General features: G+C 48.5%; 1 protein-coding gene across 2 annotated transcripts in view; it reads right to left on the bottom strand.

The window, feature by feature from the left end:
• Positions 1 to 17,546, bottom strand: part of SEZ6 (seizure related 6 homolog) — a 75,598-nt gene extending 58,052 nt beyond the window's left edge. For both annotated transcript variants that reach the window (XM_051992275.1, XM_051992276.1), the window contains exon 1: positions 17,290 to 17,546. In XM_051992275.1, the coding sequence (XP_051848235.1) occupies positions 17,290 to 17,344 (55 nt within the window). In that variant the 5' untranslated portion in view covers positions 17,345 to 17,546. The remainder of the gene's footprint in view (positions 1 to 17,289) is intronic.
• Between the last annotated feature and the right edge of the window lie 2,762 nt (positions 17,547 to 20,308).

The following is a 20,308-nucleotide window of genomic DNA, read 5'->3' as shown; positions in this document are numbered from 1 at the left end:
TCTCTGTGTGTGTGTGTGTGAGTCTGTGTGTCTGTGTGTGTATCTCTGTGTGTGTGAGTCTGTGTGTCTCTGTGTGTGTGTGAGTCTGTGTGTCTGTTTGTGTGTGAGTCCGTGTGTCTCTGTGTGTGTGAGTCTGTGTGTCTGTGTGTGTATCTCTGTGTGTGTGAGTCTGTGTGTGAGTCTGTGTGTGTGTGTGAGTCTGTGTGTCTGTGTGTCTCTGTGTGTGTGTGAGTCTGTGTGTCTGTGTGTGTGTGAGTCTGTGTGTGTATGTGTCTGTGTCTGTGTGAGTCTGTGTGTGTGTGTCTGTGTCTGTGGGAGTGTGTGTGTGTATGTGTCTGTGTGAGTCTGTGTGTGAGTGTGTGTCTGTGTCTCTCTGTGTGTCTGTGTGTGTGAGTACCCAAGTGCAAGTAGATGTGAGATGAGGAACAGCAAGACTGCTCCTAAGTCAGGTAGAGATGTTTTGCCGGGCTCTCTTCAGGGTCTCACCACCTCATTTGCTATGGTCTCTCCATAGTGAGTCTGGAGCCATCTGTGAGAAAGCATAACTGGGACCACCATTGCTTCCTGTTGCCCCTTTAATCTCTGATTCCCATCTGCCTCCTCCCTGCCCTGTGCTAGACAGGAGGCAAAGGTGAAGGGGGAGAAAGTCCGGTTGATGAAGATAACCTTGTATAGGGAAACGGAGGCAAACAGATGAAGTGACTTGCCCAGGACCACACAACTAGTAATGACTGAGTTGAACCAGATGAATCCCTGAGAGACGATAAGGTATATCCCTTCTTGGGCAAGTGGCTATTCTGACCCAACAAGGGTACTGAGGTCCTGTACAAGAGACTCCCCCTTTCTGCACTGAGTCTTTTCTTAGTGGAAAGGCCCTTTAGTATGTGCTGCTAGGGTAGGGAGAGTCAAGGAGATGGAGCTGGGGGCAGGGCCCTGGTCCCACGGTGCTGGGAGCACACCTGCTACTTCTAAGCTTTATTTTATTTTTTATTGTTTCCTTTATTTTTCAGGTTATACACATAGCTTAATTTTTTAAAAAAATACACATTTCTTTATGAATCATGTCGGGAGAGAAAAATCAGAACAAAAGGGAAAAACCAGGAGAGGAAAAAACCCCAGAAGGGAAAAAAGGGGAACGATTTCTAAGCTTTAAATTTGGATTGAGCTGCTGGCTCTTAAAAAGAGGCAGAGTGTGGCAGTAAAAAGGGCTCCTGAGTAGGAGACGAGAAGACCTGGCTTTTCATCTTCTCTCGCTTTCACCCTTATCCCCGACTCCTCTGGGTAACTCGCCTGAGACCGCCCTCTCAGTAGCCTCCTCTGTAAGAGAGGGATGGTGGTAATGCCGCCTTTCTTGCAGGGTGGTGTTATGGGAACAGTCTGGAGATCTGGGTCCAAATCACAATTCTTGGCACTTAATAGCTATGTGACTTTGGGTAAGTGACTTTGCTTTTCTGAATCTCAGTGTTCTTCTCTGTAAGATGGGGATGCCAATACTTGCACTACGAAGCTCACAGTTTTGAGGAAAGGCTTTGCAAGTCTTAAAGCCTTATCGATATCAAATGAAATATCATGTAGAAACATGTTGGAAAAGTACAAGGTGTGGTACACATACATCGAAGGTGTTATTGCTATCAGAGATGGAATCTCTGGTTGTGCAGACAGGAGGAAAATCAATCAATTAATCACCATTGAAATTTGGACCCAGGGACTTATTAAACACCTACTGTGTACCTGACACTGTGCTAGGACTTGGGGGATACAAATTCAGAAATAAATCAGCCCCTACCCTGAGTACCTTATGCTCTCTGGTACAAAATAATCACATGTAAGAGGTGATGTAGCATGATGGATACAGAGCTGGCCCGGAGTTAGGAGGACCTGGCTTCTGCCACATCCTAGCTGTGTGATCCTGAGCAAGTCATTTCTCTCTCTCAGTGCCTCAGTAAACCTCGAGATACAAGTTCTGGTCTGCATGGGAAGAGGGAGGAGATTCCTTACCAAGAGCTCCTTGCACTGATTACACAGTAATTGTTTTGGAAATGGGGGCTCAGCACCAGCATTCAAAAGTATCGATGGTTTAACTCTGATCTACCTCAATTAACAAACACTCTTCGATATATAATTCATGCACTAGAAAAAATAGACCATAGACCTTCACTTCAAAAGTTTAGACTCGAATTGGGAAAAGAAGGTATAAATATAAAAAATTGACTGATGATACCAGGCAGCCTGAGTTTAGGGCCAATCAAAGAGATCAGACATTCTATTAATAAGTTAACAAACATTAAGGACTTTGAGAGACCGTGTTAAATGCTAGAGACACAAGAAGAAAAACAATGCCTGCCCCCAAGGAGCTTACATTCTAACTGGGGGAAGTAGCATGTATATAATCAGGTAGCTCTGAGGAAGGGCCCAGGGCATGCTTCACAAGCGGGAAGGCTGAGCTTCTAGCGTTGTCTGGGGGGCCAGCGAGGGGGGGGGGGGAGGCAGCGGGGGGGAGGAGCGGCTGCTCAAGGCTAACATTAATGTGTTCCTCCCTTAGTCATTCTCTGTGAACCCAGGTCCTCTCCCTCTCCCTTACTGCACATTTCCTAACGAAGCTTGGATGTTTATGCTGAGTGAGGGAGCAGCTCTGGGAGCTGGGCCAACACTCTATATTTCACATCCCATTTTGCAGATGGGGCAAGTGGGTGCCAAAGGAGAGAGGGAGGGAGGGGGAAAGGAAGAGGGGGAGAGAGAGAGAGAGAGAGAGAGAGAGAGAGAGAGAGAGAGAGAGAGAGAGAGAGAGAGAGAGAGAAACAGAGACAGAAAAGAAGAGGAGAAACAGAAAAGGAAAGAGAGAGACAGACAGAGACAGACACAGACAGATAGACAGCGCACCATAAATAGTTTTATATCTAGGAGGGTAGGAACTATTAAACCATAGACCCAGAAAATATTAAAACTGGAATGGACTTGAGAAACCATCTAATATTACCCACCTGGTTGAGCCAGGGGACCTTGGGTCTACTCCAAGAGAACTTAGGAATCAGAGCTGGCCCTGAGGTTAGGATGGAAACCGTAATCTCCTAATAGCCAGCTCCCATTTCATTTTCTCCTCACAAAACAAAACAGCAAAAAAGTTTCTTATTTCAGAAACAAACTCACCTGGAACCCAGAGATGAAATTGTTTACTCACCTTACTTCTAGCCTAGTCCCTCACATTCCACTCTCGATTTAATAATGCCTCCCTGATCTGTAGTATGCAAGCTATTCACCACTACCCTGGTCCTGGTATTTTATTTGTGGTCATTCCTTCCTCCCTTCGACAATCATTTATTATGCACCAACTGTATACAGAAATGCTGTATCCTTCTAGACCATTTTATTTGGTTCCTGATGAAATAACAAAGGTTTAGAATCATAGATCTAAAGTTAAAACCCCCCCTCAATAGCTATTCCCCATCCTCTTATTTTGTAGATGAGAAATTGGTCCTTGAAAGGGCACTAAAGTGACCAGCCCAAGATCGCTTAGATTATTAGTGAGCCAGTTGGAATTTGAATAGACAGCCCTGTTTCTGCTGCACCAACTTGCCTCATTTTCCCAATGTAGGACAAGGTTCCTGCCTCTTGGAGCTTACACTTGAGTAGTATTACAGTTGAGTATTACTGTTCTGCTAGATTTGGTCTGGGTTTGAATCTCAGCTGGGCTACTTGTTACTTCTCCATTTAAAAAAATTTTTATAGGGAGTGGGATTACGTAATCTCTGAGGTCTCCTCCAACTCTAAACCTGTGATCCTGGGATCTGACTTAAGTCAGAGCTAATGAATCATTTGGAGAGAAAGATGGAAGAGGGCCAAGGTTGCAGCTTCTGTCCATCCTTCTGGGACCACATATCTAACAAACCGCCAATTGTCTTTCTCCGATCACACTCTGCTCCAAGATTTAATGGCCAGGGGACCAGAGAATGCCTGCTGAGTAGCACTGGCCGGGGTGGAGCTGGGCAGGGGGGAAGGGGACTGTCCTCTTTCTCTGGCTCTGGAATTTTCCATCCTCAAGGTTCCACACTTTCACTGATAACAGAGGATTCCAATCCAGACTTAAATGTTTTGGGCTGGCCTAAGGCTATCTTCCGTTTTCCTCCTAAGCATTTCATATTGTCATTTTCTGCTTTCCTCCACTTGTAGCTGTCACAAAGACACAGTCTCATCTGGAAAGTGCATTGAACTCCTTGCTCAAATGGTTGGCCAGTGAGAAAGTCTTTTTCTGCAGTATCTTTTTAGGTTTTCCCTTGGTTTCCTCTGGCCGGTGTCCAGGCTGGGGAAGGGAATACCTGTTATTGTTTCACTGTCCCCCTGGCTTCTCACCTGCACATCCTAGGGTGGATTTACAATCCCAGAAAGGTACTACCTTAAGCCCTCCCCAACCCACCTCTATCTCTCTGGTGGGGGAGGGGGTTAAATGGTTATAAATAGCGGCAGCTCCAGCTTCAATTCTCCTTGAGGAGTCATCTGAGTCCAAGACGGAGACAAAAGGAGGTGATGGGAGCGCCAGGGTGACAGGCATGAGCCCTTGTAGAGGTTCAGGTGCCTGTCTGCATAGAAACACCTTGGCACATTTAAAATACTCAGTCACACCCAGGAACAATTCTCTAGGGCTACACAAAGATAAAGAGACTCACACACTCACAAAAAAATGCGGAGGGACACGAAATAATAAAAACCAAGCCACATACCCAGAGACACTGAGGTAGAAAAACCCAGGGATACATAGACGTAGATATCCAGAGACACCCTCGGACACAAACGCCTGGAGGAAAACCCTTAGAAACGTGAAGGCACAGGCACTCAAGTGAAAACATCCGGGGACACACCGAGGACAACTTAGAGACACTTTGAGACACCCACACACATGGGAATGTCACATGCAGAGAATTTTCAAGCCTCTGAGTCTCCAGGGGAACAGTCCTTGCTCTTCACTCAGTCCTACTCATGAGGGAAAGAAGGCCTGGACATCTTTCATCTCTGAAACACAAGGCGTCTCTGGCTTAAGTTATAGAATGACCCTTGAAGGCATTCCCCCAGCCCTTCTGGTCTTGCCCTACACAGGGCCGTCTCAATTACAGCAACCCTTTAACTTTCAGATATTCCAAGAAGTGCCCAGCCTAGGACTGGGGTCCATATATTAGGTATTCTGATGGGCACAGGCAGTGGACGCCAGTAGGGTCTCCAGATCCCTGGTGTTTGGTACATGCAAGAAGCCTCCTATCTGCCACTGTGAAGGGCATTCACTGACGTTAGGGAAGTTTGAGGGAGAAGGAAGACAGGGTCTGTGCCAAATCAACTGGAGCATTCCAGTTCCCGACATAAGGGATCAGGCTTTACTGAATGTAAGGCAGACGCCATACAGAGAAGCTAGCTGATTAAATGCTTGTCCAGGAAGGAGATCCTGGGTTCTCTTGGCTTCTGGCCTTGGCACCTTATTGCTGAGACTCTTAGGCCAAAGAAGTCAGCTTGAAAAGCTTTCTCATTGCCTCATTTTTGGACTCAGGGCAAAAATAGCCTTGTAGAGGGGCTCCTCTATTCTTAAAGGGAGGAAGTCCACTTCTATGCTCTCTCTCATCTCTTCAGTTCCAGGATCTTCATTATTCTCTCTCCTTTCTCCTTCCCCTCCTTTTCACTGCTAGTTCCATAGCTAAGAAATAAGTCTCTTTCTTTTTCTCCCTCCTTCTCTCTCTCTCTCACTGCTCTCTCTCTCTCTCTCTCTCTCTCTCTCTCTCTCTCTCTCTTTCTCTCTCTCTCTCTCTCTCTCCTCTCTCTCTCTCTTTCTCTCTCTCTCTCTCTCTCTCTCTCTCTCTCTCCTCTCTCTCTCTCTCTCTCTCTTCCCCCCCCCTCCCTCCCTCCTTCCCTCCCTCCAGAGGTTGTTTGGGTTCCTGCTCTTGTGCTGCTTCCCTCCTCATTGCCTGGGTCACGGCTGCAGGCTCTCCATTGATTAATATTTCAAACCACTAGCACATCTAGTTATCTGGATGTAAATTATATATGCGATAATGCCCACTGGAATTGGGAGCTTCAGATATGGCAATCTGCCTCAAACCTAATCAACAGACTCCTCCAAGTTCCCCTAACCAGACCAACAGGGCCGGCCCCATGCTGCCAATCTCACTCCTACGTGCCAAGCATAGGCAGAAATAGCTTGTTTAGCTTAGAATTTCTAGGGCCAAGGTCAGAGGATCCCCCCCCTCTTAGAGAGATCAAGGCTGGGCAGGGTGGAGCCAGGTAGGTTCTGAGACATCCTGATCATACAGATGGTTGGTGGCAAGCCAATGATTCCAGCACATGAATAGAAAGTCCAGGCTTGGGCAACCAGTAAGATGTTTGTGGCTTGGAGGTGCAGAAGGAGCTTTTGTTTGGCCAAACTTGGCTTGCAGTTCACCTACAAGCTTAGATGGAGGCAGGAGGAAGGGATATAAAGATGGGATGATGGTTGGGAGGGGAGAAGTTGCATTTGGGCAAGGCTAGACACCAGGAAGACTGGAGAAGAGTGAGGACTCTGGTTGAGAAGGAGTAGAAGGCACAGAGTTTGGGAGAAGGAGTAGGGATTTGTACTGAATTCGACACATTTTGACATTCAAAGAAAATGCAAATGAGATGCAAAACAGCATGCAAATGATCATCTGCTTGGAGCTCAGGCACTTTTTGTGATAGGGCTATGACCGTGACCTCCTCTTCAAGAAGGGATGCTTCCAAAGGTGAGCAGCCGAGCAGGTGGAGAGAGAAGAGGGTGTGTGTGTGTGTGTGGTTATTGAAAGGATGAGAGAGATGGGCAGGGCAGAGGCTGCTGTGGCCACGGCTGACTAGAGGTGGAGTTGGGTATTGTCCAGACTGCAGGCAGAGAGAGGCCTCTGGGCTCCAAAGACCAACTCCTTTGGCATCCAGCCTCAGGCTGGGGGCCCAAGCTTACCCATTGGATTTGCTTTCTGCAGATACAAAAAGCTTTGCAGGGGTGGAGGAAAGCTAGAGAACAATTGAAGTCCACCTAGTTCTGTCCTAAAGTGGGGTAAATGAAGAGAGACTGAAGTCCAGAGAGAGAGAAATATGGCTGAGGTCATTCATTGAGGGGTCACTTATTTCATAGTGTCTAAGCAGTCCATTCATTTGCATATGATTTGAATATCATTTGCATACCATTAATTTACCATCAAAACACATTAATATCCACTCCACCAATCAATCATTTAACAGTATTCAACTAGTGATTCCTATATGTTTAGGAGTATTTTAGGAGCTTGAGGAAATATAAAGAAATCTGAGGTTCAGTGCCTGCCCTCAAGAAGCTTATAATCTAACCGGAGAGATTCCATATATATATATTATACATGCAAAGAGAGCCAATGATATCAAGAAATAGTAAAGTATTCAAAGAATTGTCATGGGGAAAAGGAATTCCACTTCTTCTGCTTAGTCTTAAAGGAAAGACTAAGAACTATGGGTGGAAGCTCTACAAAGACATAAAGAATGACTTCACAAATAGAGTTGTTAAACAATAAAATAGACTTGCTTGTAAAGTGGTGAGTTGCCCGTCACTGGAGTTCAAGATGTGACAGACAGACTGATTACTTTTCAGGAATGTTGTAAAGGGAATTTGTGCTTCAGAAGAAGGGATTGGATTAGACTTCTGAGGTCTTTTACGGCAGTGAGATTATGTGATTATACAGGATATTTGGAAAATTCATTGTAAGAGAGAAAAAAGCTCTGTCTTGGCAGAAGGAGTTTGGAAGAATCAGGAAAGGCTTCAGAGATGAGACAGCAATTGGGTTGAGCCTTGAAGGGTAGGATGTGAAAAGACCATAGATTGAGTTCGAAGGGATCCCCTAGTTTTATTACATTTTGCAGATGAAGAAATGAAGGCCCTGAAAGGATGAAATGACCTACCTGAGATCAGACAGGTAGCCAGCTATAGAGCTGAGACTTGAGCTTAAGCCCCTGGTTCCCCTTCCAATATTTTTTTGCATTACCCTGAATAATCACAGATGAGGAGGAGATGAAGTTCTCATGTCTTTCATGAGCAGGCAAAGGATGGGGGAAAGGACCTCTTCATAAGCAGGCAAAGAGTTGGGGAAAAGACCTTTTTAGGTGGCAACATCTTCCCTAGCTCGGTCCCTTTGCCCTTTCCCTCTCCAGTGCCATTCTCTTTTGAGGATTACTTCCCTCCAGAACCACTCCCTCCATTTCTCTATGTTCCCCACATGCCTCGTAGTCTCTAGCTTTGCCCCTGCATGACTGTGCTCAATGGCACCTTACCCTTCCAAGGGACAGTGGAGCCAGAAGCTAAGCCTCTCCCCCCACCCTTCCTTTCTCCTCCTTTCCCTCCCTCCAGCCCCACTGTCGCAGAGATTCGGGAATTGTTGTTGGTGAGACAGCAGGTTTGTTTGCTCTGGAGCCCTCAGAGAAATCACAACAATCAATGGGCAGCAACAAACTGCCAGCAGCCGATGCATCGATCCTCCAATCTCAGGTACAGAGCAATTTGTATAGTGCTAGAGGAAGCTGGCTGCTTTGGCTGGACAGCTCCCTCCTCCCTCCCTCCCTCGACCCAAGCTTCCTTGGGCCTGCTGGAGGTGGTGAGGGCCAGGAAGGAGAGAAGGATGGGGGAAGTGTAGCTAGAAATAGGCAAGTGGTCAGGGGCTCTGTTATCTGAGGAAAAGAGGAATGGATAGAAACCACAGTCTTCTAGAGCTAGTAGGACCGAGTGTCCAACTAGTTCAACAAGAAACTGAACCCCAAAGAAGCCAATGGATTTGCTCTAGTTCACCAGGAGAATTTGGAGGCAGAGCTGGGAGTCTTTACTAGATTTCTTAATCCCGGGATGATGTTATTTCCTCCATTTCTAGGTTTTGAAAAGGGAGGGAAGGTTATTTCTGTAGCAAGAAAATCCTTCTGTCCATCTTTAACACTGTGGTCTGAGTAAAAGGAAACTAACCAACTCCAACAGGAGAGACTTGGATTAGACATTAGTATTACCAGGTGGTTCACTATTACAAGTGATGGGATTATTGGAGCTTGTTCCTCCTGGGGTCTCTGTGTGGAATTCAGTCAGGAAAACAGACACTCGCTTGAGGTCTCTGGAGTTTACAATCAAAGAGCTATAGCATCTCCTTGTGGAAGGTTGGTATGCTCTGTAGGCTAAGCCTTGATTAGGACGGTATGCACCTTAACTTGTCACCCTATCAGGAGGGAAAGCCTTCCTAAGGCCATGCTAGGACAACGTTCTCTAGATGGGTTAGCAGTGGGGTTCTCCTTCTACACACTTGTCCATTGGGATCTGAGTGAAGCAAGCTTGAGCACAGCTCAATTTGTTGTGTGACTTTGGGTAGATCACTTAACCTATCCAGGTTTCAATTTCTTTGTGTGTAAAATTAGGGGTTTGGGCTGGATGGCTCTCAATTAATTATCTCTTGAGATAGCAGATTCTGTTGGGTATTAGTTATTTGTGTGCATCTGATCTCTCTTGGTAGATAATAAATGGTAGTATAGTTGCTCTATGCTTTTGCTCATTAGAGATCTTGTTCCCAGAAATGAGGATCTTCATCCACGCCATTGCTGGGTGGATGGAATGGGAACCACAGCCACACGCCCACTGGTTTTCCACAGCGCCCATTTTACTCTTGGTCCTGTCCCCACTCCACTAGGTACTTAAATCGAGAGCTGACACCGACACCGTAGAGCACTTACCATGTCCAAGGCATCGTGCTTTTAGTCACTGAGGAGATAATAAATGAATTGAATCCTTCGGTCTATATCAGTTTCTCTATAACTCTGCTCCTCGACTCTGGCCTCTCCCACTATCTCTAAGGAAGGTACGGTGAAAAAAGCATGGTGTTAGTCAAAGGATCTGGGTTCAAATCCCAGCTCCGTCCTTTACTACTGCGCAATCTTAGGCAAGACATTTGTCCTCTTTAATCCTCAGGGGCCTCATCTGTAAAACGAGGGCATTGAGCTAAACCACTTTTAATGTTCCTTTCTAGCCTTATATCTGCAATCCCTAAATTGAGTCTACAGGAAGGTAGATAATAGATAAGTTCAAATCTTGTCTTAGATACTAACTGTGATCCTGGGTAAATCACTTCACTTTATTTTGCCTCAGTTTTCTCATCTGTAAAATGTGGCTAATAATTCCACTAACCTTACAAGGTTGTTGTGAGGATCATGAGATAACATATGTAAAGCATTTTGCAAATCTTAAAGTGCTATAAAAATGTTAGCTATAAATATCCTGACTAGATCCTTTCCAAACTTTTGCCTGGCTCCTACAATTGGACATTTTCCCTGCTCCCTCCCTCTAGCTTTACTGTGTTTGCCTCAATGCTAGGGCTGCCTTTGAAGAATCAGAGGATCTACAATGGAAGAGCCCTGGTCGGTTATCTTGGCCAAGGCTACACAGGTAGTAGTGACAGTTTTGGGCTTCCTGTTCAGATCCTCTGACTCTTGATCTGGGGCTCAGTCCACTATAATATGTTGTCTTAATCCCCCTCCACCTTTGAGACTTCAATAGTCTTGTCAAAATCCACAGCACTGGCTGTTGTTTCCTACCCATCCCCTTCCCCCAGGGAAGGCTCTAAAGAATCAGTCCCACTCTTCAAGATCAATGGAGAATCTCAAAACTGGAGAACCAGGGTTTGAATTGGGTGTGACTCAGGTCATCACCCGGCTCCTATTCCAAATCTGTTTCACTGGCAGAGTGAGAATAAGTCTCTGAATCTCATGGGGTGGAAGGGACCTTAAAGGTCATAAGAGTTTGATCCCTTCATTTCACACATAGGTAAACTGAGGCCCAAATGTTGTACATCATTATAACATTACATTACATAAGTTCAGTAATTTAAAAAATACTTATTAAGCACCTACTGTGTTTCAGGCACTGTGCTAAGTGCTTAAGATACAAAGAAAAGCAAAAAATAATTATCCTTACCCTCAAGAGGGAATCCTTAAGTTCTAGAGAGGGAGACTAGAAATCTCTTCAGTCCCAGCCAGTTCACTGATACTTCCTACTTTCTAAGAACAATGCCAGGCTTCTCAGCTTTCACTCTGACTTTAGGGGCAATGGAGGTTTGAGGGTACCGTGAACTCGGGGGAAAGAGGGCAGCCATTCACTAGGCACTCTGCCATAAGAAGTCTGCTTTCCCCCAGGATAACGAGCCCTCCCCCTAACTGAGCCAACCAGAAAGCTCTGGGAGGAGGCCCTGGGCTGCATCGAAATCGAGATCTGATGGTAGAAGGAAGATGGTGGGTGGGAGGGGAGAGAAGAGAGAAAGAGTTGGAATTTGGGCTGCCTGCTTTCCCTAGATGCTGTGGAAGGAGGGGGGACTGACTCCGAGAGAACAGTGGGAGCCCTGGCTTCTAATTAAGTAGATTACCAACACAACTCCTTTCTCTCCATTAAGCACAGATGACGGAGCTGCTGATGCTGAGCGTGAGCAGGTGCTGGAGTCCCCTCCGGGAGCTTTCTGCCCACCGATGCCTAAACCCAACCACAAGAAGGGGCCCCAGGAGGCCAGGCAGCCCACACACTCCAATGCCCAGCCCTGACGGGACCCAGGGACTGAAAGGGGTGGGAGAAGCCTAGCAAGGAGCAACCAGGCTGCTGGGGCCGCTATATCACTCGTTTACATCTCGTTTTGGCAGAGCTCTTTTTTTTTTTTTTTTTTTAACGGTCAGACTATCTTGCCAGTGTTGATTTCCTTTAGCTACTGTAGTTCTTCTCTTAGCTCTTTTCCTCCTCTCTCCCCGTTCAGTGCTCCATTCTTTTCTATGTCCCCTAATCCCTGTCCATCTCCAACGAGGGACTCCTCCCCCCAACCTCCAGCCTCTGTCCCTCTTCTACCAGGGTACTTAGCCTCCTTTAGGCAGCCCTGCATTTCTCGGGGTGCAGTTCAGATGCCACTCCCCAAGCTTTCTTCTGAAATCCTCTTCAGGGATGCCCCCCCCCCCCCAAGCCTTTCCATCTCAAACTACACCAATTCATATATCTGGCACTTTTCGCCTACATCTCCCTCATTCTCCGAATGTTAGGGGAAAATACTTTTATTTAAGGTAAAAGAGGCATAAAGGGGAAGTAGTCCTCAGACCCTCGGGTCCCCAGAGCCCGGAGGGAGGGGTCTTCTGGAACTGAGGCAGTTACCAAGTCTCATAAAAACCTTCAATCACCCTTGGGCTTTGTGACAGTTCAATCGAGAGCATTTAGCTCACTCAGAACAGGGCCCAAAGAGGAGGGCTGAGGTGACCTGAGGCTCAGGAGCTTGCAGCTTTAAAGAAAGCATCCCTTATTTCAGGCCTTAACTTCCAGCATCTGGGAAGTAAGTCACTGACAGCCTGATTTTACTGGGGCTCATCTCAGAGACCTCAAGTTCTCTAAGCTTGGTTTGTGGAAAGGGAAAGAACAGTGGTTTCCCGGAAATCAGAGCTTACTTCCTTCAGTCTTGATTCTCCTATTTGCTGTGTGCCTTTAGGCAAACATTCAACTTCTCTGGGCCAGTTCCTCAGCCCTGGAAAATGAGGAGGGTTGGACTAGACTACCGTTAAGATTCTTTTCTGCTGTGAATTTTCTGATCTGGGAGTAGGGTGCAAGGTTCCTTTTCTTTTCCCTTCCCCCACTCCTCACACACAGAAGCGTCCTCAGAGAAAGTGGCTCCCAAAGAGGCTGAAGTTCCTCCTCCAAGGTCACCCTGAAAGCGAGTGGCGGGGAACAGACTTATGTAGCCTGGCCCCTAACCCCCGGAGCTAAATCCCAGTCAGCTCCGAGTGGCTACCTCTCCAGCTCACAAAAGAAACACATACGCACACACAGAGTTTAATTAACTTTATTGATATTCAGAAATTAGGAGAATGACTAAAGGTAATTGCTCATTAAAAATCATTACACCGACGCAGCAGGCACTCGGGAGCTAGCGCTCCCCACCTGCAGAGATCTCTTTCCCCTCCTCCGCCCCTCCCCCGCAAAGCCGGGGGCGGGGCGCCTATGGGGTGGACGCCCGGCCTGCGACCTGGGCTCCCCAAGGAGATGTCGGCGTGGCCTAGCGGGAGCCTGTCCTCATGGCATTTTCGCTTTGCTTTCTAAGGTCACTGCTCAGTGTACTCCCTCTGTTCGCCCCAAAGGGCGAGGAGACGGACCCCCAACGAGACCTTGGCGGAGGCCTCTGGGTGTATATAGCTCGAAGGACTTAGAATCCCGCCTTGGGTGTAATTCAATTAAAAAGCGTTTCGTGAAACGCCTTCTTACGTCCAGGGCACCGGGGATACTGTCCTTGCCCTTAAGGGGTAGCTAGGTGGCCCAGTGGTTAGAACTCTGGGCTTGGACTCAGAAAGATCTGCATTCAAATTCGGTCTTAGACACTGCCTAGCTTCAGGAACTAGCCGTGTGACTCTGAGCAAATCCCCGACGCAGTTTGCCTCAGTTTCCTCATCTGTGAAACGAGCTGGAGAAGGAAATGGCAAAGCACTGCAGTATCTCTGCCGAGAAAATCCCAAATGGGGTCGAACGTTACCGAAGAGTTGCCGCTTCGGGTTTTCCTTGCCCTCAAGATTCTCCCTTCCAAATTCTAAGCAGGATTCTCAGATTGGTTTTGTCTCATAGGCCCCTTTGGCAGCCTGGTGACGCCTATGGGCCTCTTCTCAAATCACGTTTTTAAATGCATAAAATAAAACACACAAGCTTACAAAGGAAACCAATTATCTTGCAACACAACTAGCAAAATAGATATTTTAAAAAACCGAGTTCCTGGGCCTCAGGTTAAGAAGCCGGTGCCCCAAATCTCTAAGTGCCTGGGGCTCCCTAGCTGAACGAGCATGGGAGAGTAACTTTTTCCTCTCTGGGCCTTCAATTTCCCTTCTGCCTTACATATTCTCCGATGTCCCATCCGGCTCTAAATCCTGTGGTTTTATGGGATTAAGATCTTTTGTAAGCAAAAGGGCTGAGGACAGTCATACAGTCCGGAAGCGAATGGGAAGCTCCAACAGGATTGGATTTCTTATCCTGTCCTGTCTGACCTACTGCGGGAATGGCCCAGGCAGAGGCCGGGGGGAAAAAAGCCGGGTAGGGAAGCTCAGAAAGTCCAGGCTCGGCTGATATCCGAGCAGTCCGAGCCCCGCCCACGGGTAGGACAGACGGCTCAGCAAAAGTCACATTAACCCAAAATCAAAAGTCAGCACGACAGAATCCCCCGCACCGACTATTTAAAGGCCTAATGAGAAGGGATGGAGAGGCTGGAGCGCTGACTTCGCGCTTTTCCGGCTGCTTCCAAGCTGGCCAAAGCCCGGAAAATAAGCCCCGTTCGTTATTAAGAACCCCAGTTCCCCTAAGCTCGAAAGAAAGGCTCCTGGAAGATTTTGAGATCGACCGAGAGCTCTCTGACTATCCCAGCCCCATTGGTTCACTTAGCCAAGCTAGTAATGTAGACCCGAAGACACCTAATTGTTTTTCTTTGGAGAGCAAGCAAAGTCCCCGGCCAATAGCCCCACCTCAGAGCCCTGGTTTTCCCCCTCTTCCCTCCTCCGAACACCCCCCGAGACCCACTACGTCCAGCTGGCATGGAGGTGCCAGCGAGCAGAAAGTCCAGCCGGGATGGAGATTACTCTTCTCCATCTTTGAAAAACAAGAAAGGGGCAGGAATGGACCGGGATCGACTTCAGGAAGAATCTGGAGAGGAATTCGGGACGCAGAGGCTGGGTGGGGGTGGGGGGCGGACGGCTGCCCACCCAAACCGCTCAGATCGCGGAGGTTCTCAAACGTAGCAGGACCAGCTCGCGCTTGGAGGGACACAGACACACACCCGCACGGATCACACCGAGGCACACTGGCACACGAACCGCTGGCGTGCAGCCGCTGCCAGGATAAGGGGGTAGCGGTGTGAGAGAGAGATTTGGAGAACGTGGCGCTGGAGAGGCCGGAGGCCGGCTACGAGACGGGGGCACCGTGACGCCGCGGCCCCTTAAAGTGGGCGTGGGGAATACAATATAGTGGTGGCCGGGTGGAGGGACAAAGCGAGCGCCCTCCTTCCCCGCCCAGTCCTGTCCAGGGCCCAAATGTTCTGAGCAGATCGGCCATCGTAGCCCGGGTTAGCGGGGGAAAGCCAGGGTTGGCGGGTGGGGGGGAACCGAGGTTACAGGCGGGGAGTCAGCTGGGATATTGCACCTTCTAGGAACTGGCTGGAGTACCGGACGATAGACCACCCGGAGAAGGTGTAGGCGTGCGGGCTGGCCCCGAGGTCCTGCGAAGACACGCCTTCTCCAAGGCTACCCCAGCGAAGCCGGGCGCTTTCGCTCTCCAGGCTGGGCCGCTGCCCACTTTTGCCACCGCTTGCCCTGTGCTCCCCAAGCCCGCCCCGAACGCTTTCTCTCTGTGCCTCCCCCAAAGAAGCGAACCTGCCGGGTCGTGGTCCCAACATAATAGGGCTGGGCTTTCCCGGGTACGCCCAAATTTCTCCCTGGCAGAAAGCTCGGGATTCTTTGTGCCCCGAAGGGCCCAGCTAGACGTCCCTCTCCTCCTAGCCTAGCAATTGGATGACGGATGGGGTGCTCGGATCTCTAAAGGACCGGCCCGTGTTGACAAACACCGTCTCCCGTTTCCTCCCCCAAACCCCGCCGCTCTATCTACACTGCTCCTCGGGTTCCCCGGCCCTCGCGCCCTCTCCCGGAGTTGCAGGGGAGAAGACTCAGGTGTCTGTGGACTCTGATGGGAAAGCGGTCTGGGAAGGATTAGCAGGTGGATTAAGAGATTAATCGGAAATGAAGCTGACTCTTCCCTTCCCTCAGTCTTCGGAAAACCTCTTAATTCTTTTCTCAGCTGGGCAGAGTAGCTGTTCCCTTCTGCCTCAGGCGAGCACCCCCACGCTGAAAGCTAACTTTAGAGAGGCCTGGGTTCAAGGGGCTGTGTGTGTGTGTGTGTGTGTGTGTGTGTGTGTGTGTGTGTGTGTGTGTTTGTGTGTGTGTGTGTGTGTGTGCGCGCGCGCGTGTGTGTATTATGGGGGAGGGACGCTGCTTTCCTGGACTCTGTCTTTTAGGACATCTGAGGGGAAGGGGAATAGTGGCTGGGCGGGAAAAGAACAGAAAGGGTGTTAGGAGCCAGAGGGAGACTTCTGCCATTTGTATGCAGCACGGGTTGCTCCCATACCCAGGAGAGTGGAACCGGGCGGGGCGGAGGGAGGGGGCACGAGGTGTAGACGTGATGGGAAGAGGGGCGCTGAGAGGTGAATGTGTGTGTGTGTGTGTGTGTGTGTGTGTGTGTGTGTGTGTGTGTGTGTGTTACGAAGGGACTTTAAAGAGACAAGATTTCCCCAGTTGCTCGGGACTCGTCCCGGATCCTTCTTTCTGTCTTCAGTTCCAGGATCTTCTGTCGGGAGCCTTAGTGTGGAGGTGGATGTAGTGGGTGGGAAGGGGCGGGAGGTGAGGGGGGTGTCGGTAGCTCGGGGGCCACTCTCCTCCGTCCCTTCCTCTCAATCTTTTTCCTAGTCTTCCTGCCCAAGATATTTCTTTCAAAACACATTCCCGCCTCCCCCTCTTCTGGGGAGAGCTTCTGGGCAGATGGGAGGAAGATGAGGGCCTGGGGGGGGGGCGGCGGTGGCGGCTTGGAAGACTGATGTGTTTCTTTTCAGGATTGCAGCGAGCTGGGGTGGAGGGAGGACGTGCCACCAGAACCCCTCTAGAGCATCTCCCCACCCGCCCCCATACACACACACACACACACACACACACACACACACACACACCTCCGCAGTATGGACTGGAGAGGGTTCGGAATGTGAAAGTCGGAGCTGAAGTTTGGCGCGAGAGGTTTGGGGGAGAACGCGAGGAAGCTTGTCTCGACAACGGCGACCCCAGCTCGCCCGTGGGCTCTCTTTCGAGCATCCCCCTGAGTCCAGCATGGCTCAAAACCCCGTTTCTACGGTCAAAAGGGGGGAGAGGTAGGAAGTAGGGTGTCTAGCATGGTGGAGAGTTGGGGGGGTGGCGTGACGAATTGCAGCAGACCCATCTCCTCTGATTCATGGAAATGATTAAATGCGAGGTCTTGGCCCGGGAGGAGGCGGCAGAAGGGCAGCCGGCCGCCTTCCCGCCTCAGTTACCCGATCCCCCCCGCTCCAAAGCTGGCGACTTAAGGAGAGAGGCAGCCCGAGGGGCGCTTTCCTGAGCTTCGGAGCGCGCAGGGAGAAACAACGCTTGAAAAGTCCCCTAGTGGTCCCTCGCCTGCCCTAGCCTAGGATGTCCGCTCCCCGCTCCCCAGCCCCAAGAGCCTTCGGGACGCCTGGGTTTGCTTACCGTGAGCCAGAAGCGCCAGGAACCAGGGGAAGAGGATGATGCCGGGGGAGCGCATGATGCTGCCTCTTCTGCCCGCTGCCCCTTGCCCACGACGGGGAGGGGAGTGGGCTCCGGAGAAAACGGGCTGAGGGAGAAGAGACTCCCGGGTCCGGCTTGCTTGCTGGAAGAAAGAAGCCGGGGCTGCCGCCGCCGCCGCTGCCTCCAGCGCCTGACGGAATCAGCACCAGGGCCAGCGCCTATCGTCGGCGCTGGGGATCGCTGGAGAGGTGGTGATGGTGGTGGGGAGGTGGGGGGGGGAGCCGACAGCTTACCGTAATGACACGAGGAAAGGCGCGTGAGGGAAAGCTAGCGAAGGTGGGGGATGTGTGTATGGAGGGATTGGGAGTTTGGGGCACCGGCTTCCATTATGTTCACGATGTTGAGGGGAGGAGAATCCCCGGCTAATGTGGGGAGAACGGTTCATCCCCAGCCCCATCCACGTCCCGCCAACCCCTCATCCAGGACATACTGCTTGCCCTGTGGCATAGAAGTTGGGGTAGGGGGTGTGAGTGGTGGGACATCTGGGATTTCTAATTCAGAGCAGAAAGAGAAATGCGGTTCTATTACTAAATAGCCGTGTGCCTGTAAGGCACGCCTTTAATTGTCCGGGCCTCAGTTTCCTCCTCTGTAAAATGAGGAGCTTTGATTAGACCTCTCAGGTCCCTTCCAGGTCTCCAGTGATGTGAAGGAAGGACCTGGGGATCCATGTTCTCCTCCCAGGGACGTTGGATCAAGAAGGGTGCTCTGTCAGGAACCTCCGTTTGCGGAGGCAATTGGCAGGGGCACTGGTACCCTTGTGGCAGCTCACATCTTGGCCGATAATGAAGATGGCTTTTGAGCTTACAAAAGGACAATAAATTATTACTTTGCGCTCAATAAATGCCAAGGCTCCAGGCAGCTGCATCAGCAGCAAACTGTGCTCACAGAAAAGCTTAATTATCCTTATATTATAGTTAAAAGCCAGTGGCATCCGTGTTGAGGAGGCACATTCTTTACTTGGCAGGCAGCAACCTGGTTAAGGCCCTGGGCAGCTAGAGACAAGATCCTGAATCTCCAGCCCCAGTACTCCCTACCCTGGAACAGTTGTACGGGCAATGGGAGCCACTAGATCTATTCTGCTGCACCTCTCTGAGCCTCAGTTTCTCTATCTGGAAAATAAGGATAATGACACTTTTCATAGTTATTTCCCAGGGTTGTGGTGAAGAAAGTACTGGCTAAACCTTAGTGTTAGAGAAATATGAATGTGTAGAGGCAGGAATAGAGCCCGAATCTGCGATTTCATTGGTGTAGGGAACTCTCAGACAAGGAGCTGCAGGCCAGAATTTTCTCTGCAATTTTTAGTATTAGGGGGTTGCCTACATCACTGAGATAATAAGTGAATTGACCGGGGTCCCACATCCAAGTATGTATCAGAACCTGGTCCCGAGACCAGCTCTCTATCCCGTACAACAGGCTGCTTTTTGAAGGTGAGTTCGGAAGATAATAGATTTAGAACTGAGAGGGACCTTGAAAGCTTAGGCCCACCCTCTCATTTTAAAGAGGAAATCAAGACCCAAAAATTTAAAGTAATTTGCTTACAGTCACTCTGGTAGTGAATGGTAGAACTGAGATTTAAATCTAAGTCTTTAGACTCCAAATCTCACACTCTTTTCATATATTCATGTCCAATTGTTACTACAGCCGCAACTGCTGCTACTACTATTACTACTGTTGTTCAATCTATTTTTCCAACCCTTCATAACTTCATTTAGGGTTTTCTTGACAAAGGTATAGGGATGCTTTGACATTTCCTTCTCCAACTCATTTGACAGATGAGGAAACTGAAGGACAAGTGGGGTTAAGTGACTTAACTGAGGGTCACACAGTGAGTGTTTGAGGTGAGATTTGAGTTCATGAAGATGGGTCTTTCTGACTACAGGGCCACCACTCTATCTATTGCATCATCTAATTGCCCAGTACTATTAGTACTCTTATCCAGCATTTAACACTATACCTGGTACTTAGCAGACACTTAGGAAATGTTAGGTGACTTACAGTCTGATCCCTATGACAAATCCCAGTGCATGTCCTGATGGTGGAAAGTTGGGAGAGGATCATGGAGTATTTTTTTAAATTAAAGCTTTTTATTTACAAAACATATGCAGGGGGTAATTTTTCAACATTAACCCTTGTAAAACTTTCTGTTCCAAATTTTCCCCTTCTTCCCTCCCCAGAAGGCAGGTAGTCCAATACATATTAAATATGTTAAAATATATGTTAAATCCAATATATGTATGTATATTTATACAGTTATCTTGTTGCATGAGAAAAATCAGATCTAGAAAGAAAAAAAAAACCTGAGAAAGAAAACAAAATGCAAGCAAACATCATTAGAAAGCATGAAAATGCTTTGTTGTGGTCCACCCTCAGTTCCCACAGACCTCTCTCTGGATATATATGGTTTTCTTTATCACTGAACAATTGGAATTGGTTTGAATCATCTCATTGTTGAAGAGAGCTACGTTCATCAAAATTGATTGTCGTATAGTTTGTCGTATAGTCTTGTTGCCGTGTACAATGATTTTCTGGTTCTGCTCCTTTCACTTAGCATCAGTTCATGTCATTCTCTCCAGGACTCTCTAAAATCATCCTGCTGCTCGTTTCTTACAGAACAATAATATTCCATAATATTAATATACCACAATTTATTAATTCTCCAACTGATGGGCATCCATTCAGTTTCCAGTTTCTAGCCACTACAAAAAGGGCTGCCACAAACATTTTTGCACATGTGGGTCCCTTTTCCTCATTTAAGATCTCTTTAAGGATATAAGCCCAGTAGAAACACTGCTGGGTCAAAGGGTATGCACAGTTTGATAATTCTTTGAGCATAGTTCCAAACTGCTCTCTAGAATGGTTGGATCCATTCACAGTTCTACCAACAATGTATCAGTGTTCCAGTTTTCCCACATCCTCTCTAACATTCGTCATTATCTTTTCC

Source organism: Antechinus flavipes, chromosome 4 (genome assembly GCF_016432865.1).
Source record: "Antechinus flavipes isolate AdamAnt ecotype Samford, QLD, Australia chromosome 4, AdamAnt_v2, whole genome shotgun sequence".
NCBI classification, from domain to species: Eukaryota; Metazoa; Chordata; class Mammalia; order Dasyuromorphia; family Dasyuridae; genus Antechinus; species Antechinus flavipes.
The sequence above is the reverse complement of the archived record's forward strand: the minus strand, read 5'-3'. Positions and strand labels throughout refer to the sequence as shown.